A 15,785-nucleotide genomic window follows, 5' to 3' on the forward strand; every position below is an offset into this window, starting at 1 on the left:
TCCAGTCACGCAAAGACAGCCTGGCAGCAAGCCTGCCACACATTCTTGGCAAACTGGTAGCCACAGCATGCAGCAACAGACGTTTTATGTTGATTTCTGTGTGAAACCATTGCTTTTCAGAAACTTTTTTTTGGAATAAATATTCAGCCCTCAAAGAGTTAAAAGCTCAAAGGGCACGTATTGATTTTTCAGTTTGTTTTTCTCTGTCTCTCTCTCTCTCTCTCTCTCCCTGCTCCTGACGGAGGGGGTGTGAGCTGCCGCCTTCAACAGCTTTGTACCGGCGGTGCTTCGCATACTTAAAAACAAACAGCCCTATTGATTTGTTTGCTTTCCTCTCTGTTTCCTTTGAAGAGGAAGATATGTTTGCATTCTTTTAATTGTGAGACAGAACTGTCATCTCTGTCTTGTCATGGAGCACAGTTTAAACTTTTGAAAAAGAGACAAATGTTTGTTTGCAGTGTTTGGATAACGTTCCTGTCTCTCTACAACCTCCTGTGTTTCTGCGCAAATCTGTGACCCAAGCATGACAATATAAAAATAACCATATAAACATATGGTTTCTACTTTGCGGATTTTCATATTTCGCGGGTGGCTCTGGAACGCAACCCCCACGATGGAGGAGGGATTACTGTATTTCAAATAAAGATATATCATTTTCCTATACAATTCCAGACACCTTACTCCCAAGTAAATAGACTTCAGCTGCCTTGGTGGGGAACAGGATAACACTCTGCCTGCCTGTAGCCAATTGACACATTTGCAAAGGCGCTATCGGTAGCACAATGATGAGGAGGTGTGAGTAATATTATGATGGCCTGGCATTATGACTATTTCTGCAGGCTTCAGGGATTCTAGTGTTAATTTTATTAATAAAAAGAACAGTTAAACTTGTTTAACTTTTATAGTCAAACATTTGCAAGAGGAGATGAAAGTTGGTGACATTAATTGCTTTTTAACATAGTGTCCTGAACAGTCCTAATAAAGGAACAGAGGGCATTCACTGTCTGATCATAATAAGCATGTCTACAGATGAATGTTTGCAAACATGTCTATTTTCTAACCAGCACATACAGTTCAGCATCATGTGGGGCACCTCAATGCATCCATAATTATGCATATTGGACAGTGCAGTATGGGAGACCCCGGCAGTGCCAACAACAGTTATAGCAAAAACAACCAGGGCAAGATTCAAACGGAGTGGCAAAATGGCTTATCTATACCAACAATGAAATGACCTGCTCCATTTGCGAATACCAAAATAAGTGTTTCAATGTTTCGAAGCACAAAGCACATCTTCCTATAAATACACCATACTGTGTTAACAAAAACATGACTGCAGACGCATAATTAGAAATACAGACAAAACAACTTATTTCACTGCTAAATACGAATATGCAATAGCTACATCTGTGTCATTCATTTGGATTTTAAAGGCAAACTAATATTCATGTGGATAAATAATAAGTAAAAGCACACATCATGTAATTAAATGGTACATTGGTGAATATAATGCTGTCTCACAGTTAAAAATTCATTGAATATAGATAATGACACTCCAAGTTATTGTCTAACTCTGGACTAATACACAGCAAGATCAAAGCCTGACTACTCACATAAGAAACCTTGAAAACAGCACAAGAAAAGGCTGTTTTACAAGTGTCCTGAAATAATGCATTAGCATAAAACTGACTTGTCTGATTTCATACAGGAAGCATTAAAGTTTGGTCAAATGAGAAAGAAAAGACCGATTTGGAAAATGAAAGCATTAAGAACTTATGATATGTGAAATTTGAATTAACTTGACTCACTCAGCAAATATTATTCTTTACCGGGTTTTTTAACCAGCTAATGAACAAATATAAATCATACAAATGCTACAAATTTAGCAAAGCGATTCACTGACAAAACAGATTTTAAAGATATGTTGTAAAAACAGCTGTATAAGAATTATTTTTATACGGAAATACCATGCAAGACTACTATAATACTGCTTATATTTTTACATTTAGCACTGACTAAATAGCATTTTTCAGTTACTGGCGAGATGATATTGTGCTTTCTGAACTCTACGCTGGTATCTCCCAATTTGTTCTTACAGTGGCAAAGTCGTCATTCCATCATACATTAAAATTCAAGCCAAGTATTTTAATATTTATAAATGCCAATACTAGTTTTTTTTTAAATTAGAGTTGGGCAACTACTTGATGGTTATGCCACCATTTTAAAGCTGCCGTTACTGTTAGTATTTTTCTGTTAAAGAATACAATATATAAGGGCACAATATTGTTCACTTGAAATGACAATGACACTTTTTTTTTTTTTTGTTTAAAAAAAAAAAAGGGGATTTTTGTTTCTGCAGTTTTATTGATAATGTACGGAAGTATCAAATACAAAAATCTTGGCATTTTCAAATCTCTATTTTGAATACATGGTAACTTTTAAAATTTTAAAATGTAATGTTATTTATTGTTGCCTTAACGCAGTACTCAGTTTTAAACTACTTTAAAAATAGTCCCTGTGGTATCATAAGCAAGCAAATGAACACTTCCTTTTTTCACAGGAATTGAAATATGTAATTTCTATTTCAACTTTATACTACTCCAACACACCAGTTCATATACAGTATATATGAATCCTGGCTAGATAAATAAAAGACTCACATGTTAATTGTTGGTTGTAAATTCTCAATGAGGCACTGAAGTTAATATTTCAGAAGGAAATACAATGATGTAATTTCTGAACTATTTAACTCCACTGCAAAACCTTAAGTCACTACACAGCTTCAATAGGATGTATAATCTTGTTAAAATGTATATCACATGACATAACTTATAGTCCTTGGGTAAGTCAGACTTGCCAACTGAACTTGCTGGTCTCATTGCCAGACCATGTCAATTCACGAGACTGAAATAACTGGACAAGTCAAATGTAGCGATTGTGTGCTCACCTCCAAGCACAGTCAAGTTTGACCCTTTTTGTGATAGCCAATAACCTGTTGCATGACAGAGCCTTTGTTGTACAAAGGGTTAACAGGTTCAGAGAATTCAGCTGCAAATTTTGCCCTTTTCTCCTTTTATCTATTCTGTTGTGGTATGTAAAACATGAGACCTCAGGCAAACTAGCATCTCTTCTGTTTGTGATGTCCTAAACGATCACGTTCCTTATACCTCATGGCTACATTATATATGCATTATACTTCCATATAAGCACTCATTGGTCATGAGCTCTAGAGCTCACAGAACCTTCCCCTGTGACTAAAAACATTAAACTTGTTTGATTTTGTCAGAATGAGTGGCAGACTAGTTGGAGTGGGTTGCTTGGTATTTCACATTACACAACTGCAAATGACATGCTAAGATTATGTAAACGAAGGCTACAACTGAAAACTGCTGGATAAAATTATGCACTGTGACAAGGCCTTAAACGTAAAGGGTTTTGAAAGGCGAAATAACAAATTCACAAATTAAATATGAGAAGCATACACTGAAAGTGTGTTGCCATATAAATTGTGATAAAATAGGAACAGAACTGTTCCAAAACTGACAATCTTCAGCCCCTTTAACTTCAGATTGATGCACAGAAGTGAAACATTTGACAAGTTATTAAAAGTTAAATAAAACACGGTAAATTCAACAGTAGATATTAACTATACATGTGTCAATCATGGGCAGTTTTATTCAATTTAAAGTTCTCTTATTTATACCTTTATGCTGATGAAAATAAGTGTAACATGCTGTGAAAACAGCACAAAAGACTTCCAATTTACTGGTAAGTACAGATTGTGAATTTAAGATCAGGCACTCTAGCTACTGTCTTAAAAAGAATTAAAATATGTTCTTCCCAGATAACTTTAAACCATTTGAAAACTTCAGTCCCCATACGATTTTGAAAATGTATAGTTACTGTATTTTTTCAAATGCTGTTAAAATAAGATTCGCCAATTAACTGCAAATCGTGAATTTAAGATCTGACACGCATGCCCTTACATCAAAAATCGTTAAAAGGACATGTAATTCTTATTGTGTAAATGAAAATGGACGACTAGCATTTCATAATTACGGCACTTTAATTTTAAGTGTATATCTGCTACTTCAGAAGAGACGCTTAAACACCAGCATGCAGAAATCGGGTGTCTCAGAATGAGCACAACGCAAAATAGTGAGGAAAGATAGGTTTTCTCCTTAAAGATTAACTAGTTTTTCGCTTTTTTGATTACGCAGACTGTCTAATTGCATAAAATATTAAAGTTAAAAAAAAACTTCTAAATAATTAAGTTCGCAAAAATACAATGGGTTTAAAAAAATCATCAAGTTATATTACACACTTTCTTGACGGATTTGTGTAAAATTATAGTTTTGCCTTAACTGAGCTGGAAACAGCGAATGTTGTGCTTAAGGCTAACTTTACCTCGGTGGTTTCGGCATTAGCAGCCGTGGTTATCCAAGAACGGTAGACATCCTCTCCACACATTCCATTAACCAACACTCGGTTTACGCCACATGACACGCGGTGTCATGAAAAGGTACTCTGTGTTGTTTCTGTCAAAGTGGTCAGATAAACAGAAACAGCCAAAGCAAGGTCACTGCCCTGACCGTCAGAGCAATACTTGCCAGCCGATCGCTCACCCAAAACTGAATCAAAGTGCATAGATCACATGAAGCAAATGGGCAATCTTATTTTCACGGGATTATGAATTACACTACACCCGCACAAATAAACAACTCCATTATCCCACCCACCGAATACTGTACTATACATCCGGGGTGTTCAATAGCCCTACTTTCTGCTCCGTTACGTAAAATACCCTCCCACATCCCTCCACGCTTATTTTCTTGCGGCAGCAGACTGTTAACGCAGTCGTCACACGATTTCAAAGGCTGAGTCTCCTTGAGATATTATGTCGGCTACCACTGATTTTTTTCCCCTCGACATAAACATGTAATATGCTATTAATAGAAAAAAGCGACCTGCAAAATATGGGGACTGGGACGACTTGCAACAACGGGAAGTCTACCAAAACAACCACGCTACAAAATTGCAATAAGTTCATGCAGGCTTAGTAGGATCCATCCATGATACAACGCGGCCGATATAGATATAGATATACATATATATATAAAACACAACACACTGAAATATTACAGAAGACTGCGCTTACATCGGCTTAGAACCGAAGACACCGCATGGCACGGATTCTTCAGACAAGCACAGAATGAAACAATCTGGAGTTCAGCAAAACCGAAGTAAAGCAAGGTAGTGCTTCTTTTAAAAGTGACTGCCTTTCAGCCAGACTCCACTTTGCACTAATGGGAAAAACAGTTTAAAGATTTTTCCATCCGAAATACGTCCTTCACTGAGACCATGTGCTCTCGCTTTACAATTCAACTACCGGTAACTCGCATTTTCCACGATTAAACGTGTAAGGAGACAACTGCATACCTCTGAAGGATTTCTGTTTCTTAATTCCAAACTGATTCTCTTCTTCATCTCCATATCGAACCAGTAAAGACAAGTTCAAAAAAATATGACAAATAGGACACTTTACCACAAATAAAGACCCTCCAAAGAAAAAAAAAAACTAAATAATGTCAACAAACAGCTTATCTAGTTCCAATGGCTGCTTGTGCTTGACTGAACCTCCATCATGCGTACAGCCAGCCCCCTTCGAAAAAACCCCGCCCACCACTAGGAGTGATTGGTCTAAAAAAAGCTCGTTCATATTATTACTGGTTATTGAGTCCGTCAATTGTTGTTATTTAACGTAATCGATGTAAATAGCGCACACAATTGGTGGAAATTGCGCGCGCAGTAAAATAAGATTGGTCCGCGTTCATGTCGATATGCTAACTTCAAACCATTCTCCGCCTATACTTCGTTGTCATTGGCGCCTTTATTCAATTGGAATCCAGTACTTCAGAATTTGAAATAATAGGTTGCTGTAAGTAGCATAAGTTGTTGACATCGCTAAGAACATTTCTTTATTCCATTTCTTTAATAATGAATACCACTGAGTTTATAGTTGTCTTAGCATTTGTTACCTTAAGTTTTTAAATACTGAAAATGTGCTTGTTGCAAGTTTTGAGCATTGTTTTAGGATATTTATATTTTTTGTACTTGATAGCTAAAATAACTAATGCCTTGCACACACACTGAATCCACAGTCATCCTAATACACAAACCTTTGAAATGTGGGAGAAAAACAAAAGCACATTCAGACAGGGATTAGGCCAGAATTCATCTGAGCACTTGCTACACTATAGTTTTTTGTTCCTTTTTAAGTTTGCATTTTACAAAATGATTAAAATATGTATTTAAATAACAGTACTTGGAAACCAAGTTTAAAAGTCAGAAAGAAACCTAAATCTACTAAAGAATTAAAGCAACTAAAGCTTGAATAAAACTTTTTAACAAACTCGGTGGCCAAAACAACAGGATACAAATACTAAAAGGTAATTTGGATGATTATGTATTTTATGCGAATTATTTATATTTGTGTAATCAATTAATGCAACACTTTAGTCCATTTGTTCTATAAAATGTACAGTACATCACAAATCATATAGAGGTGATTTGAAAACACTAATCTTGCTTTCTTTGGTCATTGAGTTATGGATGTACTTACACTAGTAATTTGTTCTGCTCCAGAGCACTTTTGTCCGCATGTACCCCCCCAAATCTAGTTATTTTGACTAGTGTGATTGCTCCGTGCTAAGCCAACTTTACCGTGCCCTGACCCGCTTGGAAGAAGTGGGCCCGGGCATAGTTCAGTAGGATTTGTGACGAGGGTGATCGTTAAATGTGTCCAAGCATTGAACACAGACATGACATCAATGATGTGACATCATTCCATTCAATGTAATTTGTGTTTAAACATGTTTTTATTCTCGCCTTACTGATGATTGTGAATTGTAGTTGGCAAGAAAAGTTGCAACTTCCTCCCTTAACATCATTTGCCTCTGTAAAAATCTTCTTGTATGTGCAGCATGATTGACAGCAAAACGCTGTGCTGCACACTCAAATATGTAAGAGGGTAGAGCTGTTATTTTGCCCTACATGACTCCAAAAAAAAAAAACACAAAATAAGGAAAATCATTTTGACATGCATGTTGTCGCTCCGTGTTTGGAAATTGTTTTGGCTTTACACAAAGACGCATGGTGATGACGAAAGCATGCTCAGGCTCAGAATGTTGAAGCACAGTGTGAGTGCAGGCCAGCAGTCGAGTAGGGAGAGGGAACAATCATGCTTGGGCACAGTATGGAAATAAAGTATCTAGGGCAGTGCCAGTGGATATTATATGAGGAACAACAATGCAGGGAACAGAGGGACAAGGCATGTAAATTGAAATTACAATCAGGACATAGTAAAATTGATATTTATGAAATGTTATTGGAAATGATTGCTCCAAGGGAATGCAAGTAGGAACAGGACATTCCTTTGGGCCAATAGACAGCAGCTGTGAGTTTATTTATTTTCTGTGGTGTCATAGCTACAAAAAGTAGTTTGTACCTTTTTTAATGTGATCTTGGCCTCAGTACTACAAGAATACTTGGAGCTCTTGGCATTGTTCTAATCAAGATAGGTCCATGAGTTCCAGAGAAAATACTTTCCTTGATGTCCCCAGAAACAGTACCTGGTTACAGCATGAAAGTTCTTTCCTACCATTTTTTTACTGAGCTTGGAGTAGGAATGTGAGATGAGGAAAGGGTCTGAATAATAGAAAAGATTAGAGCTTGAGACTAAGGTGAGGTAAGGGAGGTGTTTAAGTGAGAGAGAGAAAGATCATTTCATTTGTGGTGAGAAGTGGACCAACAGGAGCAAATTCAAATGTAAATTAGTAGTAAATACTTCATTAAGTTCTGAAATTATACATTTGGTATAAGCAAATTATAAAAAAATGACTTCCCTAGCCATAATCAATTACAAAATTTGAAGTCACAACTCCATTTGCCTTGACTGGATTAAAATAAATATAATAAGGAGTGAAAATGAAATGAAAATATTCATGGTTCGTCCTTCCTTCAGTTCAAGGAATAGAACTGAAAGAGTGAGATCTCAGCAAAGAATTGAATTATTACTAGAGGGGCAGCTTTTATATATTAACATCCCTTTCACACCAGTAACCCCAACTAAGTTTGATTCATTTTAATTGCTATTTAATGAATTTCAGTTTACAATTTAAAGGTGGTTTCTGACTGTAATTTGTGAGTACTTTTTAGATTTAGTTGCTCCAAGGCTTGATTTTCTATTTGGCTTCACCAATATCTTGATTTATGGTTCATCTTCTGATCCATTAAGCTTTCTGCCCTTGTGGCAGCTAGTGGCGGGCAGGTGAATTACAAAGGACTCTTGAGAATCTGTGTCCCTAATGACTGCAGCATCTGAAGAGTAAAATCTGAATTTTGGCATCCCTTTTTGCATTTTTTTTTACTTTCTGTGGAGTTAGATTTTTTTATGTAATCCTCTGTCATAGTTTTTCCATGATTATTTTTACCTTGGCATTTTTGTCTAATTAATTATTGTGTTTTTTAATTGTGGATTTGTGTTTGGCCTTTTTGTCTATTATCTATGTATTTTGAAGTTTTCCTGTTATTGTTGGTGTGCTTACATTTGCTTAATTATTATTGTATTGGAGTTAATCAGTTAATTTTGCATTAATTATGTTAGTAAAGAACAATTAAAGTCTTTCTTGAGGATCACAGTATTTTCGTGTAGATCTTGTAATGTCATAAAATCCTCAATATACAGTACAGTAAAACCTTGATTATCCGTCACTCGAATAACCGTCAGTTTTTGTTAACCATCAGGGCGAAAGAAAAAAAGAATTGCGCACGCCAGCACCTACTTATTACTGTACTACTAAACTGTGAGCTATGCACATTGGAACAACTCTCCCTTGTGCATGTCATATTGCATTTTGAAATCAAAGTGTCAGTTATGTGCCTTCAGTTTTAATAGCATTTCATAGATTTTCTCTTTTGTTATAATTAATTTACTATACTGTACATTGCTGTGGGTGATAAACGTAAGCATTAAGTGCTGTAATTGTCACAAAAAATGTAAATTATTAAATGTTTATGAAACAGCAAGAGTACTTCAAATATTGCTTCAATTTACAGAATAGGAAGAACAATAGTGAACAATATCAAGCGTGATCCCGACAAAATTGAAAAATGTGTTGAAAATGGAAACCACTGATGGTAATGTTATTCTGTATTAATGTTAGTATATTAATGTTAATGTTCTTCTGTATTGTAATTTTCTTTTTAAGTTTTGTTAAATTATGTTTTGTTAATATATTGTCACAGGCACGCAGCTCGTGATGGGCTGTGGGGTAGAAGAAAGGGTGGAATGCTTTAAGTGATGGGACTGGGTGAAGGGCTTCTGTTTTTTAAAGGGTGGACATGCCTCTTAGGAGATGAGTGACAGGAGAAGTTAGGAGAAAAAGGACAGTGCAGCGGAAAGAAGTTTTTGAGTAGGGAGTTAGGAGATAATAAGCAGGAGTGTTTGCGGTATAGGGAAAGACAGAACATGAGTAGCAGGAGATAAACTGATTGGTAGGGAAAGCTTTCCTTTTTTGTTTTGGAGGTGTGCTTTACAAGCTAGATAACAGAGTATAACAAAGGGCACCATTTGTTACGGAACAAAGACTCCAAGTAAAACCTGGAAAACTTCAGTACCTTTGACTTGTGTATGCTTATTATGCTGATCGTTATAATATTATATGAATTAATTAATTTTGTTAATACTATATTATATTTTGTTAATATAGTTTTGTTTTGTAAATAAGTAGAACTATTCACTAAACTAATCTACTATACATCATTTTTAAAGTAGCTGTTCTGTTATCCACCTTTTCTCTTATCTATTATGGCCTCAGTCCTCACGCCTGATGGATAATCAAGGTTTTACTGTATTTTATCATTTTGAAAGTGGAGTCACTAAGGCACCATCTTATTGTTTGTACTTCTTGTGGCTACCAGAATCTTACGTAACTGCAACCATGTTGCTTATGCTGATGGTGTTTGTTACTAATCACATGAGCTTACTGTATGTATTATTACTTCATCACACATTCCCTATACAAAATGGTGTCACAGCATAGACTTTATCATTGTTTAGGATTCTCTGAGAAATCAAAATAAATCTCAAAAAATGAAGAACCACCTAATTAAATAATTAATGAAACTACATAATAAAATAAAACCACATAATAATTAATAGATCCCTAATAGTTTGCACTTTTTATTTCTTCAAAACACAATGTCATCAGCAAAAAGCATGCACCAGGGGAACTAGTCTTTTATCCCATAACCAGATCAAAGAGGAAAGGACTTAAAAATGATCCCTGGTGCAGACCTACTCTCACTCTGGGGTTTTGTCTGCTTTTAACCCAGTCATGTTCCCTTTCCATTCTTCATTATTTTTGATTGCCTCCTTTACTTCTTTCCTCCTTATTCTTGGTGCTAGCCCTTCATTTGGGACTCCATCTCTAATTACTACGCTTGGACTTTCTTTATTCAACAGTTTTTCAAAGTACCTCTTTCATCTTAATCCTATCATGCTCATTTAAGACAATACCTTGCTCACATTTAATATATTTTACCTGACTAAAATCCTTTCCAGCCTTGTTCCTAGTCTTCACTATTCTAAAAATCATTCTCACTCCCTCTTCTGTCTCCAATTTTTGATACACCTCCTCCAAAGCTTCTGCCTTGGCTCTTGCCACTGCCTTACTTGCTTCTTTGTTTGTCTTCCTATACATTTCTCTATCTTCCTTCTTCCCTAATTGGTAACTTTTCTTTTTTGCTTTCATCTTAGCCTTTATCACATACTGCCCCTCTCTTTTCCTCCACCATGCTTCTTTGGCCCCAGGTGGACTCCCTCATGTCATCCTGCCTAAGACATCTTCACCTGCTCTTAATACAACTTTGCAATTCTCCAACCATTCTTACACACTCTCAAATGACTGCATTTCCTTTAAAACATTCTCCTTAAACCTGTTCTTAATCCCCTCCTCTTTGAATCTCTACCACTTTATCCATATTGCTGCTTGCTCTGGTTTTATCCTCCTGCTGATTCTGATCCCCCAGTCCATTTCCACCACTTTATGTTGATTGTCACACTTTCCACATTTATGAAATTATTTAGCCAAGTGTTTACATTTTTTATGCATGTAGTTGGTGTATTTTCTCAAAATCAGCACTCTTTTTTGATCCAGTTCATTTATAATGTTCATTTTCATGTTGTTGTGGAGCATTAATTGGTGTTGCACCTAGCCGGGATGCCCAGGAGGACCGGAGGAGGGCTTGTACCTTCTCCAGACCACGAGGGGGCGACCGCCCTGGTTGCTTTGGGGGCCACGGGTACAGAGCTTGGAAGCTCTACCCTGCAGGGGGCCCCAATGCCTTGGAGACCCTGGACCCCAGCGCTTCCGCCACACCCGGAAGTGCTGGGGGGAAGAAAAGAGGGGACACCGGGAGTGCTTCCGGGGTGCGCAGCCGGTACTTCCGCCACACTGGGGAGTGCCGGTGGAAGATTGCCGGGGACCACCTGGAACACATCCGGGTGTGTATAAAAGGTGCCGCCTCCCTTCAGACAGGGACAAGAGTCAAGTGGAAGTAGGACGACGTCGGAGGAGGACAAGGAGGCAGCCTGAAGAGAAAGGCATTGTGTTGTGTGGCCAGGACTTTTGGGACTGTGGGGTTTGTGAGCACTGTAAAAATGGAAAGTAAACGTGTGTTGGGTGACATGAACGTGTCTGCCTGTCTGTGTCCAGGCCAACCTCCACAGTGTCTGCTCCTTCAGTGAGGGTGCCAGATGTGGTGTGAGAACTGAAGGTGTAAGACATGCTTTCCAAGCTATCTCTTTTGACTCTTTATAATTTTGATTTACTTAGTACATTTTAACTTTTTTATATGAAAGACACAATGTTACTATCTATAACAGTTTGTTTCATGTATGTGTAGTTATTTTATGCTTAAAGTCATTACGGCATTTGGAAGGTCTGTGCACATGGCTTTTGCTTCACAGCATCTTGGAGTCTATAGCATACTGAAATTGAATAGTCTCAGTTTTCTGCGTTTCCTTATTTTAATATTGTGATCTCTTAATATGAATTTTTTTTTTTTTTTTTTTTTCGGCAGTACTAAAACAGAGAGAGGAACTGATTCCCTTTGTGATGACCCTGTGTTTTTTTTCATGTTTAAGGTAAGTCAATGTTATCACTGAAAATTTTTATGTTAGGTGAAATTTATTTTTTGAACATCCATTTAAATAGTAATAGTTATTTGTGTAAATGAGAACTAAAGGGGGATATAACACAGAGGGAGAAACTGATTCCCTTTGTGACACCCCTGTTTTTTTTTTTTTTTTGCTTTTGCTTATTTAAGAATAAATAAATAGAGCCAACTGACTGTTGTCTGTCTTTTCTTTCAACCCACACGACACACAACACGAAGGGCAAAGCAGGAAAAGGTTGGATACACTTACAATTATTTCTCTTTCAGTTGAGATCTCCTACATATTACAAAGTCTATTTGGCTTTCAATTCCTTCACTATTCCTCCACTATGTTAACTATTACCAAATCAGGTGCCATGGCAAAATCTACTATCTTCCCTTCCCTCTGTCTCTCCCCTACTCCCCACCATTCATGTACCCTGTCAGTCATCTCTCTACTCTTTCCAACATGCCCATTTAGATCACCACCAATAATCACTTTTTCTCCACCTTGTACTGCTTCATGCTTTTCATCTATTTGTCAATGTCAATTTATTTATAGAGCACATTTAAAACAACATCAGCAATGATGTAGCCAAAGTGCTTTACGTAAAACATACAATAAGCATAAAATAAAAATAAAAGGATAAAATATATTAGAGAAATAGCACAAAGAGCAGTAAATTGAAACAAAACAGCTCAAATGAAGGTGCATTCTTAATGTAGAAAGGTAAACAATTCCACAGATGAGGTGCAGTGGCTGCAAAAGCCCTGTCACCTTTAGTTTTATACTTAGTACAAGGGACTACAAGAGACAACTGGCCAGTAGACTTAAGCTCTCTGGATGGCTGGTATAAAACACACAATTCAGATAAATTGGTGGGAGCATACCCATGTAATGATTTAAAAACCAGCTGCAACATTTTAAAATCAACTCTAAAACTAACAGGCAACCAGTGCAAAGAAGCTAAAATTGGAGATAACAGAGGCAAACTTTCTTGTCCTAACCAAAAAATGAGCAGCAGCATTCTAAACCAACTACAAGCTGTGTCAGGGATTTGCTGATCCCAGAATTAAACGAACTGCAGTAATCTAGCAGAGAAACGATAAAAGCATAAGTAACCTCTCAAGATCCCAAGGATATAAAAAAGGCTTAACCTTGGCTTAAAGACAAAGCTGGAAAAAGCAACTCTTAACCACAGAATTAATATGTTTCTCAAAAGAGAGGTTACTGTCAGAAATAACCCCAATATTCCAAACTTGACATTTATAGAAGTCCAAGCAGAGTTCCAAGCAGTTTAAAACCAATTTGAGCTTTTGCTGCAGAACCAACTAACAGCACTTCCTTTTTATTGTGATTGAGATTAAGAAAATTATCAGCCATCTAGGATTTTAGTTCTTCAAGACAGCTGTGCAACCGATTCATTGCAGAGTTGCACACAGGAATACAAACCTGTGTGTCATCAGCATAACGATGAAAGAAACATTAAACTTTCCAAAAATAGCTCCTATAGGATGAAGATAAATAGAAAATAAAATTCAATAGTCCTAGGGTAGAACAGGTCAGTAGTTCTGGTGCTGTTGAGTGACTGGGATTAATCAGAATCTTAGAAGCCAATTGTTGGCAAGATGCTTTGTAACTTTAGGAAAATACTGTTTTGGTACAATAAACCAATCAGGGCCTATCTAGGAGCTCACAAATTGTAGAAAATTTCTAGGAATAATCAGCATTTCACTTGGCAGAGCTTAAGGCACATTTTTTCATAGACTGATGCAATTTAAAAATAAAAACAAAATCAGGAATTTAAACTAAAAAATGAAAAGCAAGCAATAATATGACAATAATCTATAGAAGTTGTGCACAAGATAAGAATACCTTATTAACAGGTTATATGGAAACAGAGCTTATTGAATACTCAGATTACAGTGATGCATTGAATATTAATTGACACTCATGACTACCTACTTCAATACCTACATATAAATTCTAAATAAATCTCAGTGAAATATGTTTCATTAAAGTACATAAAAACAACTGAAGTCCTCATTTAAATAAAGTGCAGTTGCATGGTAAGAAACTGGATTTTAAACCTCACTTGTTACTTTAATTTGAAAATCTGCAATTTCACCTTAAAAAGCTCTACCTGATATTTGTATGAAACATTAATATCTGTTTATGCTGATACACTAGTTTTCACAGCAAATAGTAATTCTGAATAAGAAATTAAATCTGGTATACAGTGAACTCAACATTACACACTTGTCAGGACAAATGCTATAAATAAAAAAGAATATAAAACTTTTGAGGTGAAAATAAATCAGTTCCTTGAAGAAAACAATGTTTTTCAGTCATGTAGTTTTTCTTGTAGACAGAAAGGGATATATCAAGATTAGGGGGAACCAGAAAATCCAATAGTTTTTTCAGGTACTGTATTTCAGAAGTATGCTAGGGCAACTATTCTGAAAGCAGCAGTGAATTAAATGAGAAGCAGCTTAGGTGGAAATCCAAAAACAGTGTTTAAAAAATTAGTGGGATTAGTCAGCAAATAAAACCAATTAAGCTTTGTAGTACTGCATGAACATCTGAATATTAGAATGTTAGAAATTTTTAATGAGAATAGTCCGTTCAGGCCAACAAGCTCCCAAATCCTATTCATGTAATTTCTCCATATTAACATTAGTACTAGAGTGTTGTACCATGCTAGCCATTATGGATGTATTGAGAAGTCAAGCAAAATGACATCTTTTATTTGCTAAAATGTGTCATTTCGCATGACTTCTCACTATATACATAATGACATGAAATCCTACTTTGAAGGTACTTCATTTATCGCTCTCTTCAACAGTCAGCGATAACTTATTTCACATGTCTGCTGTTCTCTTTGTGAAGAAAATCTTTCAAACATTTGGGCAGAATGTGCCCTTAGCAAGCTTCAATCTCTGTCCTGTGTTCTTGTTGAAGAATTTTTTATAATAATAGCTGGGATCCACTGTAGTAATTGCTTTCATATGTTTAAACACTTCAATCATGATACCTCTTAATCTCCATTTGTTTAAAATTAAAAAGGTTCAGTTCTGTCACAGCATATACCTCACAGGTTTGGAATCAGTTTCTTCATTCTTTCTGGACATTTTGTGTTGCTGTGTCTTTTTGTGACATGGAGACCAAAACTATACATAGTACACCAGGTGAGACCTCATTAGTGTGTAATATAGCTTAAGAACAACTTCTGTTAAACTTACCTCTGCACATGTTTCTGTATACCCTAACATTCTATTATCCTTCTTAATGACTTCTGTTACAGTGCTTAGTGAAAACGCTGGATATAGACAGTGATTAATCAAAATGAGTAAGAATCAAGCAAGATTGTGATATTCAGGGTGATTGTGCTTACATACATTTGACTACCCTATTACAGCAACAACTCATGCTAACTTGAACAAGCTACACTTACCCAGGTACAGAATGAATTGTGGACCTGGATATATACGATTGTAAAGGGGAAAAATGGGATAGTAAAAAAAGAGTCAGGGCTCGAAACTAGGAAGATGAATAGGACAAGCAT

The 15,785-nt window shown here is 36.3% G+C and overlaps 1 protein-coding gene across 1 annotated transcript in view; it reads right to left on the bottom strand.

Annotated features, from left to right (window-relative positions):
* The window catches only part of anp32e (acidic (leucine-rich) nuclear phosphoprotein 32 family, member E), a 106,599-nt gene extending 100,939 nt beyond the window's left edge, over positions 1 to 5,660 (bottom strand). Inside the window, exon 1 of the mRNA XM_051923654.1 lies at positions 5,440 to 5,660. Coding sequence (XP_051779614.1) covers positions 5,440 to 5,493 — 54 coding nt within the window. The 5' untranslated portion in view covers positions 5,494 to 5,660. The remainder of the gene's footprint in view (positions 1 to 5,439) is intronic.
* Between the last annotated feature and the right edge of the window lie 10,125 nt (positions 5,661 to 15,785).

Source organism: Erpetoichthys calabaricus, chromosome 2 (assembly GCF_900747795.2).
Source record: "Erpetoichthys calabaricus chromosome 2, fErpCal1.3, whole genome shotgun sequence".
Lineage (NCBI taxonomy): Eukaryota > Metazoa > Chordata > Cladistia > Polypteriformes > Polypteridae > Erpetoichthys > Erpetoichthys calabaricus.